This window comes from Vespula vulgaris, chromosome 21, assembly GCF_905475345.1.
Source record: "Vespula vulgaris chromosome 21, iyVesVulg1.1, whole genome shotgun sequence".
NCBI classification, from domain to species: domain Eukaryota; kingdom Metazoa; phylum Arthropoda; class Insecta; order Hymenoptera; family Vespidae; genus Vespula; species Vespula vulgaris.
In genome coordinates, this window is record NC_066606.1 from 3,036,144 (window position 1) to 3,058,291 (window position 22,148).

Consider the following 22,148-nt stretch of genomic DNA (forward strand, 5'->3'; position numbering starts at 1 on the left):
AAAAGGTTAGACGAACCATGAGCATTGGGATCAAGCTGACGTGTCGCACGAGCCGAACTGACTTTACTTCGGTGAAAGTGTACGAGAGGAAGAGAAACGTAGAGAATAGGAGAACGAAAGAGAGAGAGAGAGAGAGAGAGAAAGGCCACAGATCGGTCTACCGATGCGAGCAAACTCTCACCCTCTTCAACCCCTTCCTACCTCATTCACTCTAACCAACTCTCTCACCCCCTATACTCTACTGAGAGAACGACTCTTGGCACACGAGAGAAAGAGAGAGAGAGAGAGAGAGAGAGAGAGAGAGAGAGAGAGAGAGAGAGAGAGAGAGAGAGAGGAGAAACCGTTTGCGTGGGTGGTCAGGTTAGGGGTGGAGCTACAAGTGGTGATAAACGAGGCCGAATCCTCGTTATTAGCCATTGGGGAAGGCTCGGGAATTCCAGTGGAATCTCTCTTTCTCTCTCTATCTATCTACCTATCTATCTATCTATCTATCTATCTATCTATCTCTCTCTCTCTCTCTCTCTCTCTCTCTCTCTCTCTTTCTTTTTATCTCTTTATCTCTTTTTCTTTTCTCCCTGTTTCTCCCCGATTCACGTCTCAGTTACCTAACTTCTCTTGTATCTTTTAAGTGAGCACCCTCCCTATTAAACGAGTTGAACGCCCTCCGAGAAACTACGTTGAAGGTTCAACAGTTTTTACCAAACCTTTTTATGAGAGAAATCTAAGTACTTACTTCCTTCTTCCTTCTTCCTCCGCGAAATTCCAATTTTCACGACGTTAATCCTTTTTTATTTTCTTTTTCGTCTTGTTTTTTGTTCTTTCTTTTGTTTTCTTCCATTCGTTCTTGTCGCATTGTATCAGTATTTAATTCACGTTACGAGCTTAGTTTTGAGATCGAGAAATTTTTTATGAGTGATAATCGTTCGGTAATTTTTTTTTTTTTTTTCTTTTTTTTGATATATTTACACGAGTATATATTATATCATACATAAGTACTGTGATGTTTATTCGGAACTATTCTATGAGAATAATTTTGTGGAAGAAGATTCACCCTTCTTTCTTTTTTCTCTCTCTTTCTTTTCCTCTTTTACCCCGAAAATAAAAAAAAAAAAAACGTAAAACATCAACGTAAATATGCTACGTGCGAAGAAAATTTGTTTGTTTTATTTTTCTCTCTCTTTTTTTTTTTTTCTTTGCATCTTTACTTCTATTTCTCTTTTCCCGAACATATTTTTCCACTCGGTATCGACTTTTTATACGATCATTCACAAGTAAGATTACTTCTCTTCCATATAAATTTGTTCGAATGAACAGATACATCTGATTCTAGATGCTACGTGAATAAAATAAGCGGACGTACCTGTATATATATATATATATATATATATATATATATATATATATATATATATATTGTAACAATCTAATATACTTATCTACATACTTATGTAACTCCATTTCGCAAATTTATTTTTAGGACATGATCTACCATTATAAAGGAAAATGATGATTCTCCAAAAGATCTGATATCCAACTACTGTATTTTCTTCAAATAGAAATAGTAGGTATAACTATATACATATACATACATATATATATATATATATATCGTAAAATAAATTATGCTGCGTATATACGAATATATACATACGAATATTTGTTGGTATACAATGATTCTATCCTGGAATACAAAGAAGCAAAATTATCATGCGTATTTGCGTATATATACAATACGTGTTTCTGTAAAAATTCCTTTTATTCCATAAATATGCAAGTACGTGTATATATACATACACACACACATATACATATATTTATATAAGAAGTAATAAGAAGTTATTACATTTTATTATTTATTAAACAGATTATTATCTATCGTCGACAATTAACAACAACAACAACAATAATAATAATAGTAATAATAGTAATATCGAATAACGATATATCACACGTTTGTAAAAGAAATAACAAATAACAAATTTCATCGAGAAACAACTAGAAGATAATTTCAGATAATCATCGATAAAAAAAAAGTTAGAAAAAAAGTTTTCATCTACTTTTGAGTAAAACGTAACACGTCTTCTAACGAGAAATATACGATCTAGAGAAACTCCCATCAAACTTTATTATTCTTTATTATTTCTTCGAATTCTGTCGATTCGATAAATGTCAATTCCTTTCGTATAAAATCATCCAGTTACAAAACTGTCGATCCTTTAGAGCCATAAGAGATAACCATAACCTAGGTCGTTGCCCTTTCATTCCTTCAGTTTTCTCCAATAGAAAGGGCTTGTCCTTCTCTCTCTCTCTCTCTCTCTCTCTCTCTCTCTCTCTCTCTCTCTCTCTCTCTCTCTCTCTCTCTCTCTCTCTCTTTCTGTCCTGTTAGGAGTATAAAGGTGTCCGAGTTATGTATTTACTTACCTTCGATATCAAACCAACTTCCCTCTTTTCTTCTGGATGCATTCGCGTTTGCATGTTTCCAATTTCTCGTTATTTCTCGTCTGCTTTGACCGTAGATACTCGAAGGGAATAACATACATAACATACCTGTTCCGACTTGTTGTTATTGTCTCGAGACTATGCAACGACTTTGGTAGATAGTTCGGACAAATGGAACATAGCGAGACGGCTGAGGAAAGAGGGGATGAAAGAGGTAGGAGGGGTGAGTGAGTACTTATTAGTCCGATGGGATATTCGTTTGAGAGCACATATTATAGACGTATATTACTATCATAGTATATATCGTGCATATATATGTGTATATATATGTATATATATATATATGTATATATATATATATATTTATGTACTTACATTATTATATTCGTCTACAAGGAATGGACGTTATATATTATATCTTATGGATGATTGAACGAGCTTGGTCAGATGTTATAGAGATGAAACAAATATTGTTGTTGTCGTTGTTGTTTTCTTTTGAAATATTTGTTGTGAAAGAGTATAGAAAGAGAAAGAAAAGAAGAAAAAGATGAGAAGGAAAAAAGAAATCGATCAAATATCCATAAAAATATGATAATAATTATTATAATAATAATAATATTAATAATAATGGTAATAATAAATTAATAATAATAATAATAATAATAATAATAATAATAATAATAGTAATAATAAATTTTTATTAATAATAATAATAATAATAATAATAATAATAATAATAATAGTAGTAGTAGTAGTAGTAGTAATGATACTAGTAGTAATAATAATTATTTATTATTAATTATAATAATAATAAAAATTGTAATAACAACATATCCAAGATATTGTTACTTATTTTCCTTCGTCATTCCACGTTTTTCCTTTCGCAAAGGAAAATTTGTCATTATTGCATAGACCTTCGGAAAAATGAAATACTATAAGCACATACATACATATAAATAATAGATAATAAACGTCTCTTTGATTCTATTCCTCGTTCGACTCGAAGTAACACGTATAGTAACACGAAGAATGGATGCATCTATATATATATATATATATACACACACACACACATACGCACACACACATATACACACAAACATATGTACATATATAGATATACATAGTAACTACGTGTATTTTATTCGCATAAACTTAGGATGCAAATAACACTCAAACGATTAGAAACTACACACACTAGGGCGGAAGTAGCGAAGTGCGAAGAAAAAGATGGACGACGAGATAGAACGTCAGTAAATATTTCACTCGTCGACATTCCTGCACTTACTCGTAGAATAACTTCCTCTTCCCTCTCTCTCTCTCTCTCTCTCTCTCTCTCTCTCTCTCTCTCTCTCTCTCTCTCTCTCTCTCTCTCTCTCTTTCTCATTCTGATTCGATCATCCTCTCAGATTCCGTTTTTAGAACCGTTCGTATAAAGTCGAGGCGACTTAAAACTGGCTTGTTCCCTTTAAAATTTACAGGTTTAAGGCGTGTAAACAACCTATAATGTCTCAAACGACACCACACTACGGGGATCTTTTTTTTTTCTTGCTTTTTACCGATCCGATCCGATCCGATCGAATCCGATCCGATCCGATCCGACTCGCTCAGCTCAGCTCAGCTCAGCTCAGTTCAGCCCGTCCCGTTCCGTTCCGCTTCCGTCCCTATCACCTTCTCCTACTCTTCATGCTTCTTTTTCTCTCGTGTTAGCTAGAGCTCGTTGGTCTGTATCGTTGTCTGCTCGGCCGTTCGTTATGCCATGAATAAATAATCGAGCAAGAGAGAGAGAGAGAGAGAGAGAGAGAGAGAGAAGGAAAGAGTGCGAAAGACTGATGAAAATTTCAATCGATGGCTTTTCGTTCGTCCACCAGTCGGAAATTATTCATCGATTTTTTCTTTTTCCTTGCTCTTTTTTTTTTTTATTTTATTTCTCCTTTTTTTTCGTTCTTTCCTATTTTCTCTCTATCTATTCGTTTGTTTTCCATGTGTCCGTTCTCTGCTCGTTTTCTGTTCTGTCTCTCTAGCTATCTCTCTCTTACTTACTCTATCTTTATCTTTATCTTTATCTTTATCTTTATCTTTATCTTTATCTTCATTCGTATCTTTGTCCACGTGCCTTGGACTATTAACGAATTATCTCTCTTCTTACGAATATAACGCTCTATACGCATATGTATTTATTCGCTACAAGATATTATCGTATCGTTTGGATCATGTCAATCGTTTCGATTTCAAATTACGAGATTTTCAAGTATGAAAGAAATCTCGAACTCGTACGAATCCGTTGAGTTTAATCGTACATATACTATCTCACGCAAGTGCATGTAGTATTACGTCTATCTGAACGAAACGTGTTGAACCTGCTTGGATAGGAGAATCAAAAGAGAAACAGAGAGAGAAAGAGAAAGAGAGACAAAGAGATAGAGAGATAGAGAGATATATATATATAGATAGATACATAGATAGATAGATAGATAGATAGAAAGAGAGAGAGAGAGAGAAATAGATGAACAAAGATGGAGTTAGATAGAGAGATACATAGATAGGGACAACGAGAGGGAACCTACGGCGAATCTCCATCGTGTCACGTACCACCTAATCTAGGTCAACGGAATTGAATTTAGAGAAGAGAGTGAGACAGGATATCGCACAGTTATATTATATCCATCTATGCATTTGTATATGTACGTACATATGTACGTATATGTGTATGTACGTATGTATTCGTTTAATGACTGAAGAGACGCCCTCTTCCTTTCTAAGCGTTGACAAAATCTTTTAAATTCGCAATTACCGTGACTTCATCCGTGACAAGGAAGATCGTAGAAGAGCGTCTGTGGAATTCAACTGCGCTCGAACATTTCTCGTCGTTTCTCTTTACTTTAGGAACAAGCCATTTCTTTTCTCATGTATTTGTACATACATATATACATACATGTGCGTGTGTATATATATATATATATATATGTACATGTAGCTACGTGAAAAGGTAACCATCAGATACACACACACACACATGTATGTATGTATGTGTAGAGAGAGAGAGAGAGAGAGACGCGTGTATCTTCGCTCTCATGAAACTTTTAAATCCCATCGTAGGATTTTCCTTCAATCCTTGAATTGGATCGCCATAGATATGTATCTAAATTACAAAAAGAAAAAAAGAGAAAACCAAATTTATCCAACTATCCTACATATAAAAATTATTATTTCAAAAAGATCATAGGTAAGTATTAAACAAGTAAATAAATATAGTATAAATATAATATATAACTAAATAAGCAAGTAGTCGTTTCTTCTTTATCTATCCCTTTCCTTTTCTTCTATGCGTTAAAACTCTAGAATCAAAATGGCGTATACTTACGTCTTGTTCGTCCTTCCATGACGGACTCGAATACACGGCCTTTTTCCTCTTAGTCAAGTAGATCCAATCGTTCTTCCACGTAACGGCCTTGTGTATAATACGTCTATCTACTTATAAGATGTAACATGTACATATATATCTTGTCTGCTATTGCATATTCGTCCGTTTATGTATATACAGGTGTCTCTCTCTCTCTCTCTCTTTTTCTATATATATATATATATATATATACATCCATACACATATACGTTAACGTGGGAAAAGAAAAAAGAGTAAAAAAAATCGACGAAGGATTTTCACAGATCTTAAAAGAATAGTTATTGTCCTTCCATTATGAATTAGAATAAAGAATCGGGAAATGAAACGTTGTTGTTGGGAGCCCCGGGCAAGAAGCCCGATGGTCGCGAGCGATAGAGACTCGTCGAGCGCAGGAAAATTTTATGGGTAAATCGATGTTGCACGCGATTCAAGCGCGACAGAGAGAAAGAGAGAGAGAGAGAGAGAGAGAGAGAGAGAGAGAGAGAGAGAGAGAGAGAAGAGGACGAAAGCGGTCACAAGGAGTGGAATAGAAGAAGGGAGGGAACGGAGAGAGAGGAAAGAGGAACGCGTGTGGCAGACAGATGGGTGAAAAGGGGAATTCGCGATTTGTGGACCGTGTGACTGCGTCTATCTTTTTCCTCTGTGTATACAACTGTATATATACCTATATATATACACACACACACATATATATATATGTATATATATCAGTCCGTATCTCTCTCTCTCTCTCTGTCACTCGTACATGTAAACATATGTCTTTCGTATGTATACGTTGATTCGTCCCTCTCTCTCTCTCTCTCTCTCTCTCTCTGTTATACATTTAGAAATACACGTGTTACGTATACGTGTTGATCCTACTACCTACACATGTACTGTAAAATATATATATATATAAATGTATGTGTGTTTATATATACACGTATAGGTGCGTAGATACGAGCGAGAGAGAAAAAGCAAGAGAGTCGTATCTCTATGGATAAGAATGTATATGTATGTGTATGTATAAAAGAGAGAAAGAGAGAAAGAGAAAGAGGCAGTGATAGAAGAGGAGAGGAAGAAGTAAAGGGCGCTTGAAATCTGGGGCGGGGATAGATCCGGGCTTTGCGCTCTGCACGCGACCTTGAATAGCAGCCAACCTAGACCTTGCCACGGCTCTCTTTCGCTCGGTTTGCCTAGTCCAGAGAGAACGCCTCACTTGTTTTTCTCGACCGACAGAACGACGTCGAGTCGAGTCCTATCTACCTCTTACCTCTCTTTCCTCCTCCTCATCCTCCTCCTCCTACTTCTTCTTCTTCTTCTTCTTCTTCTTCTTCTTCTTTTTCTTTTTTTTTATTCATTGCCGGCATCTCACGAGAAGTCGCGCTTACGTAAAGTCCAACCAAGTACGAATCTTATCTAATGTCTTCCGAATTGTTTCTTCTCTCTCTCTCTCTCTCTTTCTTTCTTTTTCTTTATCAAACTCTCAAACTCTCTTTCTTGCTCGCATAGAGATACGAAAATATATACGTACGTATATTGATATGTACTTACATATGTATGTATGTATGTATGTATGTATGTATGTATGTATGGATGGATAGATAGATGGATGTATGTACATAATTCTATGAATTACTAGAAAACATACTTCTTTACTTGTTAAAACGCGTTTGCCTTTGTTCGAGATTTCATTGTATCGTAGGTCATACACACACACACACACACACATGAGTGTGTGTATATATATTCCTTTGATATAGAATCTCGCGTAAATTTTTCTCTCTTCCTCATCTCGAGCTCGAGGATTTTTGCCTTTGTGAAATTTTTTATTCAAAATGGAATAAAAGTCTAACGCTAATATTACATTCAACATATAACTTATCGTTGTTTTTTCTTTAAAGTATTTTGTATTTTGTAAATACAACGGGACGAGGCATGTTAGTTTATAAAGTTCTTCCTCTTTTCATATAGAAAATCTGAATCACTCAGTCGCATTTACATACAATATGTAATGTTTCCTTTGTGTAAAAATAATCATTCTTTCTTATATCCTTCTTCTCTGTCCATCAAAGATGTCGTCCATTTTAGTTAGAATCGTGAAAAGAAACTTGAGAAATAACTTGCATAAGCGTAATAAAAGTATATAAGTATATTATACTTAATAAATGAAGTCAGCAATCTTTTTCTCTTTTTCTTTCTTTCTTTCTTTCTTTTTTTTTTTTTGCATTGAATGATAGAGTGCAAAAGAGAGAGAGAGAGAGAGAGAGAGAGAGAGAGAGAGAGAGAGAGAGAGAGAGCTCTGTTTACTGTATCCATATTAGTTTTCATCGATCACGAGAGACTCGGCAAATCTAACGTCATCGATCAGTATTTCTCTCGACGATGCAACTTTTCCTCTTTATAACGTCAAGAACGGATTGGAAAATCAGAGAGAAAAAGCGAGTACAAAATGTTCTTGATGAGAGAGAAAAAGAAAATGTATTAGTCGAATACATTTTCAACGAAGAACAATTTGTTTCTCGCGATGATATTACTATTGATTGATAAATAATACGTTGCAAAGCAAAGATACGATTTTAAACAAAATTATATTCCTGATTCGACCGACATATTAAAAGATTTTTAACTAAAAAAAAAAGAAAAAAAAATCAATACTAACATTATTTATATATTTATATACATATGTATGTGAAATATTAAAATATTAAAAATTATTAACCAATCAGATTGAATAATAATTTCGATTATGATACATTAATCGTATTTATACTAACTTTAAATTATAAATAGATCTACACACACACACACACACACACACACACACAGCATTATTTATAGATAAACAGATCTATAATTTACAGTGTAATAATATTCTATAATTACAAATACACACACACACATATATATAATCTGTCAATATTTACGATATTATAATTTAACACAAATTATTTTTTATCTTGAACAAGGAGATTACTTATATCATATATCTTATTAAGATAGATAGAAAATAAATTAATGGAATGTTCGAGAAATAGTTCTCGACACAGCGAGGAAATAGAAAAAGAAGAAGTAGAAGTAAAAGTAGAAGAAGAAGAAAACGAAGAAACAAAGAAAGAAAAAAAAAAGAAAAGAAAAGAAAAGAAATAGAAATAGAAATAGAAGAAGAAATCACATTGAGGAAGTAAAATGTAAAAGCATCTTGTTCATTGGTACGACGGTAGCCATTGGGTGGGATTATAACGGACCCTTGGCCGCGACCGCGCCTAGAATCTCTTAGACCATCACGACGTAACTCTACCGCTTATCCGTTACCCACTTTCCTTCTTCTTTTTCTTTTTTTAATTTTTTTTTTCCTTTCTCATCCTCATCCTCATCCTCATCCTCATCCTCATCCTCATCCTCATCCATATCCTCCTTTTCCTCTCTTCCTCTTTAATCCAGCATCCGATATCTTATTCTTTTTATTATTTCTCTTCTATATTACCTTCTTCTACTTGTTCTTTTTCTCCTTGTTATTTTTTTTTGTTCTTTTCCTTATCTTTTTCCTTTTCTTTTTTCTTGTTAAAATTTTTCTTCGACTTCGCGTGGCTGATCGCGAGATCGCAGCGACATCTGGCACGCGACTCGCGAATTTACGCTTAGAAACGTGTGTATATATATATATATATACGTATGTTTATTTAGCTTTGACGATGGCGTAAGTGTGTCCGCATTTGTATAGGTAGATATGTATAACGTGCGTGTATGTCCTTGCTTATTACGTTCTACATGTAAACAGAATACTACACGCACGATAGTCAGACGTCAGTACGTTGCTAGAGTATCATCAACGCCATCTCTTTTACACACTTATCCCGATCAAGCTTTGTCGATTCATTTTTGATAACACAGAAATTATTTCGATTATTCGAACTTCGTACAAACACGCTTTCTTACTTTCTTTATTTTCGATCATCTTTTCTCTTCCTTATTTTATTTCGTTCACCGTCAGATATATATTTTAACGAAAGTAGGAATGAAAAATTATTTTTTACGATAACAACTTCCAATATGTCGAGCCGTCATCGACGAATTTGTAACATTTCGATTTATTCGTAACGTCCTTAGTATCTCACGACGTAAAGCTATTTTTTTATTCTTCTTTTCCTTTCTCTTTCTTTTTCTTTTTTTAATTGATTGATTGATTGATCGATTGATTGATTTATTTATTTATTTATCGATTTATTTATTTGCTTGTTCATTCTTTTGTTTATTTATTTTCTACGCTTTTTATTGGTCCTCCGATAATATTCGGACGAACACGTGATCGTCAATGTCGACTCTTCTGCTCGCCAGACAGCAGCAGCTGACAAGAATCGTAAGCTACGTTAACGGTCTTGAACGATCTCTTAAACCAAAGATCGCAGCTTCCGCATGGAAACGATTTTGACGCGATCTCGAATACTCTTCTTCTTCTTTTTTCTTTTTTCTTTCTTTCCTTTTCATCTTTCTTTCTTTTTCTTTTTTTTCTTTTTCTACCATCTTGCTCTCTCGTTATCACATAACCTTTCCAATCGTTCGGAAACGATTCGCGTTTCGTATTTTGTTTGGATTTTTTTTTTTTTCTTTTCTTTTCTTTCTTGTTTTCTTTTTGTCGAAATACGTTTCGTCTCGTTTCTTCTGTCCTTTCTGTTTTTAATTCTTTCTTCTTTTTCTTTTCTTTTCTTTATTTTTCTTTTTTAGGTTATGTAGAATAGTATGTATACTAAAAAAAAAAAGTTACAAACACGATACACGTTGAATCGGTATAGAAAATAGTATTGATCGTTTAATTGATGACTATTGAGCGAACTCGTAACGTAAATTTTGTAAATCTATTTACGTATTTATGCGTAACATTGAATATTACTGTAAGTAACAACGTAATAATTGTGTCAGATGTACACGAGTATTTACGTATGTATAATATACTTGAAAATGGTCATGTAAAATTGTCAATGTTTTAAACTTTCTAAAGAAGACAAAAAAGATCACTTTGAAAGTTTTAAAATATCACGTAGGAATATATTGAACGTTCTAACTCAATACAATTTTATCAATTTTCATTATCAAATTTATAGTCGCCATTATATCAACGTATTTCGAAAGCAATTTTAGTTTTTGATTGAATTCTATTTCTTCGAATAAAATCAATCCAACGTATATTTTTGCGTGATAGTAACGAGAGAAAAAAATGGACGAAGAAAATTAAAACAATTAAAAAAAATAAGCAAGTATATATATATATATATATATATATATATATATATAGTATAAAAAGAAAATCTATTGTTAACGTATGAAAATAAATTGTCGAGAAATAACCTCATTTTACATGCTACGTAATATATTTATTAGAAATATACTTACTGGTGTTTACTTTTAACGAAGTGAGAAAAAAGAAACGCAAAATATCTATTTCTTCGTGTAAACGATAATATATTATTGTTCGATGTAAACATAACGTTTGAGGTAACACAATATCAATCACGATCGTCTTTCATACTAAAATATATACGTTATTCAACGATTTGCGTATTAGTGACACTTTAAGTAACATATTAGCATTTATAACCTGTAAATTTTATCACTACTCGGTCGCGCTAATAATTTTTCCAGATATATTTACATATATCTATATATTTACGTATATACATATATATCAAACTCATTTTTATAAGTTTATTAAAAAAAAAAAAAAAGAAAAAAGAAAATAAATATACATACATCCATTACCATACGAATAATATTTTACGTTTTCGAATGGTTTGTGCCATTGTTGTATCGAAAAATGACTAATTGAATTTTGGCGCCACTGATTCGAAGTAAATTGCTTTTCGACGAGTAACTTCCTTCTTTTGTTTTGTTTTGTTCTTTTTTTTTCCTTCTATTCTCTAATTGTCTCTCGCAAATTGTATCCTCGTGTTCGTCGAACAAATTAAAATATTTATTATTCGTATATATGTGTATATACATGTACATTATAACAATATTTTATCAAGTTGTTTTATCAAAACATTTATCAGAATATTGACGATGATTTGTATTAAATAATATCGAAAAAAAATGTAATATTTGTGGGAATATATTATATAAACGAAAGAAATATTATGAGACACGGGCCCAGGAAATTCGAGTGCCATTCCTGGCTGAAGATTCAAAAACAGTGAATCTAGAAGTCGGCGTGTCTTTTCCATTAGTGTGTAGTGAATTCGCGTCGAAAGAAGGAAAATTTCGGTATCGTTTTCAATCGGAATTAATAACGTGATATTAACGAATATTACGTATTGAATTTCTTTTTTCTTTCTTTTGAAAAATAACGATGTTCGGTTTTCGTGATGCCAATAGAGATGCGCCAAATTATAATTTTCCAAAGACGAAGTTAAAAAATATAACGTGTGTCCACTGCAAATGTCTATTTATTATACGAGGTAAATTTCTTTTATTTATTTTTCTCAATTCTTTTATTTTGTTTCTTTCAAAGTAGACTCGTCATCAGCTTTTATTTCTTTTTTCTTTTTTTTTGAAAATATTAAGAATTTTCAAAGAGAAGCCGATCAAAATTCGCTTATTTTATTGTTTTTATGTATTTTAGTATAAAATCAAAATATCGACATTAAAACGATCAAATTTGTTAAGATAATGAAGATTAAATTTCCTTATACGTATCAAAGGTTAGAAATATTGTTAGTTTTGTGACAAAAGAATCGATAGACAAAGTTTCAAGAAACGTTTGTAGAGTTTGACGAATGTTTTTTGAAACTGATTATTTCTTTCTTTCTTTTTTTTTTTTTATTTCAGAAGTATTAACAATGCGTGGGAAACAAATTCCTTTGTTATTGGAGTGTGGACATTCGATTTGCTATGGATGCTCAAAGCTATATCCTGAAGTATCTTGCTCGTTGTGCGGTGAACTTGTGCAGGCCAAAGAGAACAAATCTGAATTGTATCCCTTAAATATTTATGCATTGGGTTTGGTTGTCGTTGCAAATCATCAACCTTGTTTATATTTAGAAGAACCCGATATATCTTTCAATCAAACGGTCGTCCAAAAAACGCGACCTTTTCAAATCTCAGGTTTTTAGTTGATGCTGTATATATATACATATACAAATTTTCATATAGTTTTTCAACATTATAGTGAATTTTATTTTTAAAAAAGGTTACTGTCATGAATGTGAAATAGAGGCTACCTTGCGATGTCCACAATGTAATGTCCTTTATTGTCAAACGTGTTATTCGAAGGTAGGTATATAAATGGTTTATATATATAAATTTTTTTGTTTTGTTTTCATTAAGTATCGTAGATTTATCATTTCATTGTTTTGCAGATACATGGAAAAGCTTTACAAAACCATTCCAAAATTCTAATAAATGAAATAACAAAAGATATACCTTTGACAATATTAAGTGTTTGTTCTGATACCTGCATCGAATATGTGGGCTATTTTTGTAATGATTGTCAAATATCTAGTTGTTCGCATTGCATGTTACGTTATCACTCGAAGCATAATCACATCTCATTATTCGAAAGGGTTAGCAGTCGTTTTGTTTTTCTATTTTAATTTTTCTTTTGTAAAAGACAATATTTCCAAATATCTCATAAATTGTATTTTTTTTTTTAGAACGAAGAATTAATGGACGGTTTTACCAAAGCGTATGACGATGTTGCGGAGAGTCTACAACGTGTTCTGCAGACTTTAAAGGTAAGAATCTCCTCTTTATATCTTGTTATAATAAAAAAGGATGATATTGTGATAGGCAATCGTAAAATTCTGTAGATTCTAGAAAAAAAGAGTAATAAATAGATTTATTCTGTTTATAACTTTACATTGCGTTTATACAATCTTGATTTGTTATGATGCATCGCAATAACATTTATCAAATGTTTTTCTTATATGGATGAAATTTATATCTCATATATATATATATTATAAGTAAGGTTCATGTCTATACAAAGGACTATTATAGAAAGTCTTTTATGATAAACATTTAGGTACAATAATATTCAATTAACTGAGCACATTCCGCTATAAATAATTACATAGTAAGCATGTATGACTAGAGAGGGAGAAAATACTTATGAATATCATCAGCCATTTTATACCCGCTCAGATTTCTATAAAAAAAATCAGCTAGTACGATCGATACAAAGAAAAAATTAATTTGATTAGTTATGGAAAGAAAAAGATAAGAAAAAAAAAAAAAATGATCAGAACAAATTTTTCATGATACATACATACATACCTTACATTATTTCATTCGACTTTCTAATAATAAATTGCAAAATTATTATAGTTTTCGTCTAGGTGTAGATGTTTTTCGATATGATAAACAATCTTACTTTTACTGCACAAAGTATACATATTTAAGAATCACGATTTTTCTTTTCCTTTTTCTTTTTTTTTTTTTTTTTTTTTTTTTGAAAACAAATCTTAATGGCAACAAGATACGTATGTATAATACACGTATATAATATACGTTTAAAAAAAGAGCATAATCGATATAATTTAATTTTCCATTCGCAATTAAAAATTATTCACGATTTTTGTTATTGTTATCGTCGATCGGTTTGCCCTTCGCTTTGTCCTTTCTCTCCTGTTGTTTCTTTAATTTTTTTTCTTTTAGCTTAGCTTCCATTTCCTTGAATTTGATCTCTAAATATCGATCGACCTCCGGACCGGTAAAGTCTTCCGGGAATTTCGGCATTATCGGAAGGATATATTTGTATAGACGTTCGTTGAGAACGTACAATTGAGTCGTAGATTCGCACTTGACATTGAACCACCAATCGCAAGTCAATGCAACCTGACTGAAGATGGTACCGTTCGGGCACAGGAATGACGATTTGCCGCCATTAAGGTCGCAGTAATGCCATACCTTGGACAAGGAAAGAAAAAAAAAAAGACGGACAATTTCATAAATCTAATGAAGCGAATTAAACAAGCCGAGAAAAGAAACTAGAGAAAATCGATTTAATTAAATAATTTTTTTCTTACCTGACAACCGGTCGATGGATCACCGAAAAATCCTTTGTAACGTTGCTTCTTACAACTGAATTCGGTTTCCGGAATAACAGCGTAAGCCGGATAATCGACGTTTGGTTTGCCACGAGTGACACCATATTTCAAGGACGGATGATTAATGGTTGGCCGAGAAGTAGAAATTTCGTTTTGTTCGACGACATTTTGTTTTTGATTGGACACCGTCGTTGTCTCAGTAATTATTTGCGGTATTGTAAAACGACTTGGATCTATTATATCGTCGCTAAGATCTTCGGTGATTTCGTAAGAATGTTGAGTCGATATTTCCAATGGATTTTTATTGTTATGATTTTGTTGAGAAATATCTTGGGGTGTATAAGCCGTTTGAAAATGTACGACTTTTTTATCATTGTTTTCATCCGTAAGAGCGTAACTCGATTGCACGGGTAACTTAGGTGTAACTAGACGAAATTCGTTGTCCTTGTAGGAAGGAGTCGATTTGAAATCGTCAACCGTGTAAGCAACAGGTTTAACAATCACTTTAGCTTTGACTTCGTTCACGTAAGAAGATGTCGGTTTTAAACGGTCCGGATCATCCGGTATTAACAAAGACGTTGGGACCGCTGGGAACCTAGATTCCGTAATTACTTTCGGTCGTGTATTTGTACGTAATTTCTGGTAATAATTAGAGGGTCTTTGAATCGGTCTAGTAGTAACAACGGATGGTTGAGGCAATTGTGGGAATTCCTCTATTTTCGCTTTGTGAAGAATGTTGAGTATTTCAATGAGCGTTTTTATACTGTTATCCAAATTATTTTTATCCAGTGTTTCGGGTAGGCGTTCGGTTAATTGAAAACTTTCGATTATTGGATTTAAATTAACAAAATTTAAATTCCTCTGTGGTGTAACGTTGACCGGTTGTCTTCCGTTAATAGGAAGATGAGAAAGAAGAGGAGAAGGAGGAGGAAGAGGAGGAGGAGGAGGAGGAGGAGGAGTATCAAGAACGTTTATGGTTTGTTGGGTACCTTTCGATATTATTGGCTGGGGAATATATCGAAGAGACTCGACGTCTTCACTAGGATAATTAATATCAACGATAGGTTTTCCTTTTGACGATGAACCACTTACGTGATCGTATACGTAATCTTGAGGGTAATTCGTTTGGATAGGTTTCAACCCTTGATTCCTGTTAACGTATTCTCTTGTATTGCCTGTTGAAAGATAGGGTCGAATAGGTCTACCGTATCGACGATCATCCTTTTGTATGTTCTCGTCTGTGTTAGTGTTTGTTACTTCTGCATGTGATTGTTTTTGATCTTGATACGGATTATACGTGGACGATGAATAATAGTCAAGGTGATTTACCTTTGTATTGTATCTTATCGGTATGAAATAATCTGTGTCGCCGTTAATATCGTTTGGATCGTATTGGACGGACGGGACAAATTTTCTCAATTGATTTTGAACGTTGTTGGTCCTGTAATTGTTTAGAATGTTTCTGGTGCCGACGTTGGTTCGAGAGTAAGAGGGTTGATACTGTTGCGATCTTCTTGATGACGTAACTCCGTCGTTCGATGGCACGTTGACAAAATTCTTTCCAGGTATCATTGATTGTACGTTTAGATTATTGTTAGCTGCGTAAAAGGCCATGTACGGTATAAGTCTTCTATATCTTTCTTTAAATTCAGCAAATGTAATTTCCTCTTCACTTTCACCCTCATCGTCTTCGTCGTCCAAGATGGATCGTGTTACGTTCGATTCTGTTGCGTTGCAAGCTTTCATCGATAACTCTGAAACGAGGATAATAAAAATTATTTTTGTTTGTTTTGTTTTCTCTCTCTCTCTCTCTCTTTCTCTCTATATGTATTTTATTATTAATAGTGTATTTATTTTATATATATTTTATATATTATATATACATAATTAAATAAAAAATGAAAAAGAAAAGAGATGACTTTTTATATAACGTTCCTTCGACGTTCGTATGGTTGATAATATTTTGTTCATATTATTTTTTATTTCACCATAACAGAAAATATTAAAATAGCGAGTAAAAGCTTCGATCGCAAATCTTTTTTTCAACCTGGAAAAGATTTTCGAACTACGAGTGATACCGTACGAGAAAATAGAGGGGGATGATACCCCGCTCTCGGTTTAACTTCGAAGCAAAGTTTCTACAACAGTGTTTACTCCCATGAGAGAGAAAGAGAGAAAGAGAAAGATATCAGAGTTTATGAGCTCGAGAGCTATAAGTTTAACCACCATTGCGATTCGATATATCTACTTAATTTTATATTAAAATCGTAGATATTTATTTATATCGATATCCTTTGAAAACTAACGTAATAATAAAATAATTAATTCTTATCAAATCATTTTGATTTATACGACGATGTTCCAACACATGTTCCAAACGATTATCTCCATTGTTTAAATTATATAATTACATTATTCATATTTCGTATATGAGAATTACTTTCTTTTCTTCCTGATTAGAATTATTTTTATGGTCCTCTGATCACGAGAAAGATAGGAAGCTGATACGTTGTTACGTTTTGCATTTCATCGAGTGAAATTAAATTAGAAGGAAAAATATTTGCTACGGTTCCATCCATCCTCCCTTCCTACTTCAATTTTTGCTACGTACTATCTCGCCGTTCGTTTCATCCCCTCTCGGAACGTCCCTTGTATTTCATCCCCCTTTCATTGGGTTGCGATACATATAACCCAGGATTCGCGCGAAAGCTACACGCAAATTCGAGAGGCAGTGAGTTCTTTCGTGAGATATATTCGTGTCAACGTTTCCGAATTTTGTGACTGCTAAAAGCATACCGACTTTTTTCTTCCACCCTTTATATACATACACACACATATATATATATTGATGTGTGTGTGCACGTATATGGCTCTACACAATACACATATATATGTATGTATGTATATATGTATCCATATATGCATATATGTGTATGTTATATATCTTTTTCTCTTTTTCACACACACACACACACTTTAATCGTACATCTCTGTCGAATTTTATTTATTTTCCGCACGGAATACTTTTAAAACGCACACTATGTATATTTGATTTCTACTTTTTTTTACACGACCAACTCTAACTAACCTTTTGACTCTTCTTTCGACTATTTCTATTCTTCCTTACGTAACTTACGAATTCGTTTTCTTTCTTTTCCTTTTTTTCTTTTTTTCGATAGAAATTTTTATCGATCCTAACATCGAGTTTAATCCTTCCAAAACGATTTTAATATTCATTAGAAATTTATACGATTAATTAAATACTCGCTTATTCTTATGTATCTAAATACACTTAACAAAATAACGATATAGGTGTAGATTTCAACGCACTGTCTCGAAAAATTCTACTTTTTTAATACTTTAATAAATTATTTCCGAAACGTTTCGTAGCTTAGGTATTATTACATCCTACTTAGTTACTCATGGGGTGAGAGGGTTTGTTCGCGATTAGAGACACAATGAGGAGGGTTAGTTCGATACCGCACTCCTCGTGTTGTTGTGTCTGCTAGTGATGGATCGTTCTATGCTGTTGGAGAAAATTCGTGAAAAGAGGGATGACCCAGGAGAAAATGTATATACGTTCGTATAAGTGTATATACGTATATACGTACAAGATATATATTTATGTGTACATACGTTCATATATCTATATATTCTCTCTTTTTCTTTTCTTCTCTCTCTCTCTCTCTCTCTCTCTCTCTCTCTCTCTCTCTCTCTCTCTCTCTCTCTCTCTCTCTCTCTCTCTCTTTATCTCTATCTCTTTTGCACTTTTTTTTTTTTAATTCGATGATTCTCAGCGAATAAATAGAGTCATAGTACTTGAATATAAAACTTTCTTATGAATTTAAGATATAATAAAATAAAATTTCCTCATGAATTTTTATAAATCGATTATTTAGTGTCGATGTAACAAACTGCACGATTCTATCTATCGCTATCTTTTTATCTATCTCTATACATTTTACCAACAAAAGTCAAGAAACGAAGTAATCGTTCGGCCATTTTTTATTAATATTCTTTATCTTCTGAAATATATATATATATATATATATATATATATATATAGATAGTTGAAATTAAAAATAGTGTAATGAGATATTATTTCATCATCATGTTATCTTATTATGTTATTGTATTTTATATTATTTATGTTATTTTTAGTTACGTCTATGTATTTCGGAAGATAAAGAATATTGTATAAAAATTACGAACGATTACATTGTTTCTTAAATTTTCTCACTAAGTGTATATACAGGGTGAACTAATAACAATTACCATCTTAAATATCTCCGTTAATTGTTATAACAAAGAAAAATGTTATATACAAAACTTGTATAACACTATAGATTGACATAAGAGGGTGTAAATATTTTTTGCGTGGATGCAGGCGTATAGAAGTTTTCAAGGTCACCTTTAATTTTGTTAAATGAATAATATTCATATATTAAAAAAAAATTTTTTTCTATAACGTGATCGAGGAAATCATGAATAAAATACAACGACTGATGGACACGAGGACGCAATAATAGAAATTCAAAATAATAGAATTCTTTGTCTTTGTAATTGTTAATCTCGGATGACTTTGAATGACCTTGTGTCATAAATGGTTGCCCACTATCGTCCTAAAAAAAAAAAAACCATACGAAATTTTATTAAATTTAAAAGATTAAATGTGACCTTGAAAACTTCCATACAAAGTCTCCACCAACGCAAAAAATATGAACACGATCTTACGTCGCCTTTCGTGCCATAGAAATTTCGTATAAAACATTTTCCTACGTTATCAAAAATATATAACAGAGATATTTAAAATGCTGATAAATTATTAGTCTACCCTATATCTCATTTCCTTTATTTTTCTAATATACTCTCTTGCACGAGAGAACAAGAGGGTAGAATGCCCTATCCATCGAAGTACATCAAAGAGACGAGCCATCAAGGACAGGAAAAGACAAAAAGAGAGAATGTTAGTGACGAAGGGATTGAAGAGAGAGAGAGAGAGAGAGAGAGAGAGAGAGAGAAAGAAGGGAGAAGGGTTTGTGAGAATATTCATCAGTGAAGGAACAAGAGAGTGAGGTATGCCAACACCTCTATTACTCTTTCTCTCATTCGGTTACATAGAGATATAGAATAGAGTGAGTCCAAGCTGGAAATCCAATTCGATTCTGCATGAAATGAGTTTGGAAATTCGGTGCGCGCCGTTTCGCTTTATTAATCCTGTCAGTGCTGCGGAACGTGATTGAAAAATCCGCAAAAGCGCGTGCGGTGGGGCAAGTCTCTGTTCATTTTCACCTTTTCGTTTGTTAAAGAGAGAAAGATGGGTAAGGTGGTTAGGTAGTTAGATAGATAGCTAGGTAGAACGTTTGTTCTGAAACTTTACAAAGCGCGAATAACTCTGTCTCCTTTTCCTGTTATTTTCTTTCTTTTTCTTTTTTCTTTCTTTTTTTTTTTCCTTTTTGTTTTTATTTTTTCATCTTCTATATCTCTGTCTCTCTATGTTTGTCTTTCATTCAGTCTTTCTATGGTTCCCTTAATGTATTTATTTGCATAAGGATACAGGTATAGTCCTTCGAGCTTAGCTAGAGAGTATCATGATTTTTTTCTTGTATCGTATATCCTCATCTCATTCTACCCACTCAACCCCTACATCCCCTATTCCATATGCTCGAGTCTATGCTATTCTTCAACAACCCCTTCTCATCTTCGCGTTAATTCGCTGAGCGTGCGTTCGAGATAATTGCGAGGAGATGTTGAGTTTGTCGCTTTAACGATCCTCTTTTGCCACGATAAAGAGTGAGTCAGAGTTAGAGAGAAAGAGAGAGAAAGAGAAAGAAAGAGAGAGAGAGAGAGAGAGAGAGAACACTTTCCTTTTATCGAGTAATCGCATGTTACGCGTTTTTCTAATCTTTCTCGTTTATGCAAGCTCTGATGCTTTTTCATCGTTTCTTTCGTGACGCGTCAGTTCCTTCTATAAATTTTTGCTTGTCTAATGAAAATAGTTTCGATCGAATAGTACGAAAATAGTTTCGAGACTTTCGCTTTGGATAATTAAGAAGATAATTATTTCTTACAAGTTGTACATATTCGTTAATTAGTTTATTAGTCGCTTAACGCGTTGTTCCCATGTCGTAGAGATTTTCGATGTACTTTCTAGTCCTCGTTGCGTATCGTTATATCACGGTATGATAATTGCACTCTACCTGTATGATATTTACGCGTTACGTAATACGTCATTTTATTAAAACATATCATGAAAATGTTGCTTTAAACTTGTTAAGAGATTTCGTGGTTGGGAGGATGAATTAAAAATTTCTCTGGTTTCTCTCTCTTTTTTTTTCTTTCTCCTAAAAAAGGAGGAAAGAGACTCCTTTTTTATAATAATAATTTATATAATAATTTATTATTAATATATAATAATATTTAATAATAATAATAATTATAATAATAATAATAATTATTATTATTATTAATAAAACTATTATAATAAATAACTATAATAATAATAATAATAATAATAATAATAATAATAGTTTTATTCATTATTATGGTTTTATTTATTATAATAGTTTTATTAATAATAATAATAATAATAATAATAATAATAATTATTATGGTTCTATTTATTATAATGGTTTTAATAATAATAATGGTTTTATTCATTATTATGGTTTTATTTATTATAATAGTTTTAATAATAATAATAATAATAATTATTATTATTATTATGGTTCTATTTATTATAATGGTTTTATTAATAATAATTAATAATATTAATAATATTAATAAAATTAATAAAAATTATTAATTATAATGGTTTTATTAAAATAATAAATTAATAATAATAATAATTATTATTATTATTATTATTATTATTATTATTGTATCACATTCTTCATTTTTCATTTTATTATATATATATATATATATGTATATATATATATATGTATGTATGTAGGTATGTATATATCTATGAATATGAGCTGTTTCGTATGCATTCACATTTTTCATATAAACCATTGCATATGCATTTACTTACGTGCAATTACTTTTATACGCCAGCACGTTTATAAATATGCACATGTTATTCCATTTTTCGGGGGTGGGAAAGGGCCGTTGGGTGTAGCATCCACGTGTAATCAAAACACAAGTGCAACTGCATGCGGGTTTACCTACATGCGTTGGTTTTGCGTCGAATCGTTGTCGTCTACGTCGTCGTCGTCGTCCTCGTCGTCGTCGTCGTCGTCGTTGTTGTTATTGTTATTGTTGTTATTGTTGTTGTTGCCGTT

General features: G+C 32.4%; 2 protein-coding genes and 1 long non-coding RNA gene across 15 annotated transcripts in view; 1 reads left to right on the forward strand and 2 right to left on the reverse strand.

Annotated features, from left to right (window-relative positions):
* Nucleotides 1-3,209: 3,209 nt before the first annotated feature.
* Nucleotides 3,210-11,361, reverse strand: LOC127071207 (uncharacterized). 2 transcript variants are annotated; one of them, XR_007784927.1, is made up of 3 exons: nt 11,213-11,361; nt 5,804-10,568; nt 3,210-5,581 (listed from the first exon to the last, which is right to left on the reverse strand). It is a non-coding gene; the product is annotated as an uncharacterized LOC127071207 (long non-coding RNA). The 2 variants fall into 2 exon arrangements; XR_007784926.1 differs by having other exon boundaries at nt 3,210-10,568.
* LOC127071180 (RING finger protein 17) overlaps nt 10,605-22,148 on the forward strand; it is a 231,870-nt gene continuing 220,326 nt past the window's right edge. The window contains exons 1-6 of one of the 12 annotated variants that reach the window (XM_051010134.1): nt 11,168-11,314; nt 12,191-12,273; nt 12,644-12,919; nt 13,005-13,087; nt 13,174-13,377; nt 13,468-13,548. In XM_051010134.1, coding sequence (XP_050866091.1) covers nt 12,655-12,919; nt 13,005-13,087; nt 13,174-13,377; nt 13,468-13,548 — 633 coding nt within the window. In that variant the 5' untranslated portion in view covers nt 11,168-11,314; nt 12,191-12,273; nt 12,644-12,654. Of the gene's footprint in view, nt 10,714-10,753; nt 11,077-11,167; nt 11,315-11,577; nt 12,274-12,501; nt 12,517-12,643; nt 12,920-13,004; nt 13,088-13,173; nt 13,378-13,467; nt 13,549-22,148 lie in introns of those variants that run through there. The other 11 variants (XM_051010137.1, XM_051010136.1, XM_051010135.1 and 8 more) reach the window with 11 other exon arrangements.
* Nucleotides 13,636-22,148, reverse strand: part of LOC127071186 (uncharacterized) — a 68,826-nt gene continuing 60,313 nt past the window's right edge. The window contains exons 2-3 of the mRNA XM_051010152.1: nt 14,842-16,616; nt 13,636-14,722 (exon numbers count right to left, since the gene is read on the reverse strand). Coding sequence (XP_050866109.1) covers nt 14,378-14,722; nt 14,842-16,616 — 2,120 coding nt within the window. The 3' untranslated portion in view covers nt 13,636-14,377. The remainder of the gene's footprint in view (nt 14,723-14,841; nt 16,617-22,148) is intronic.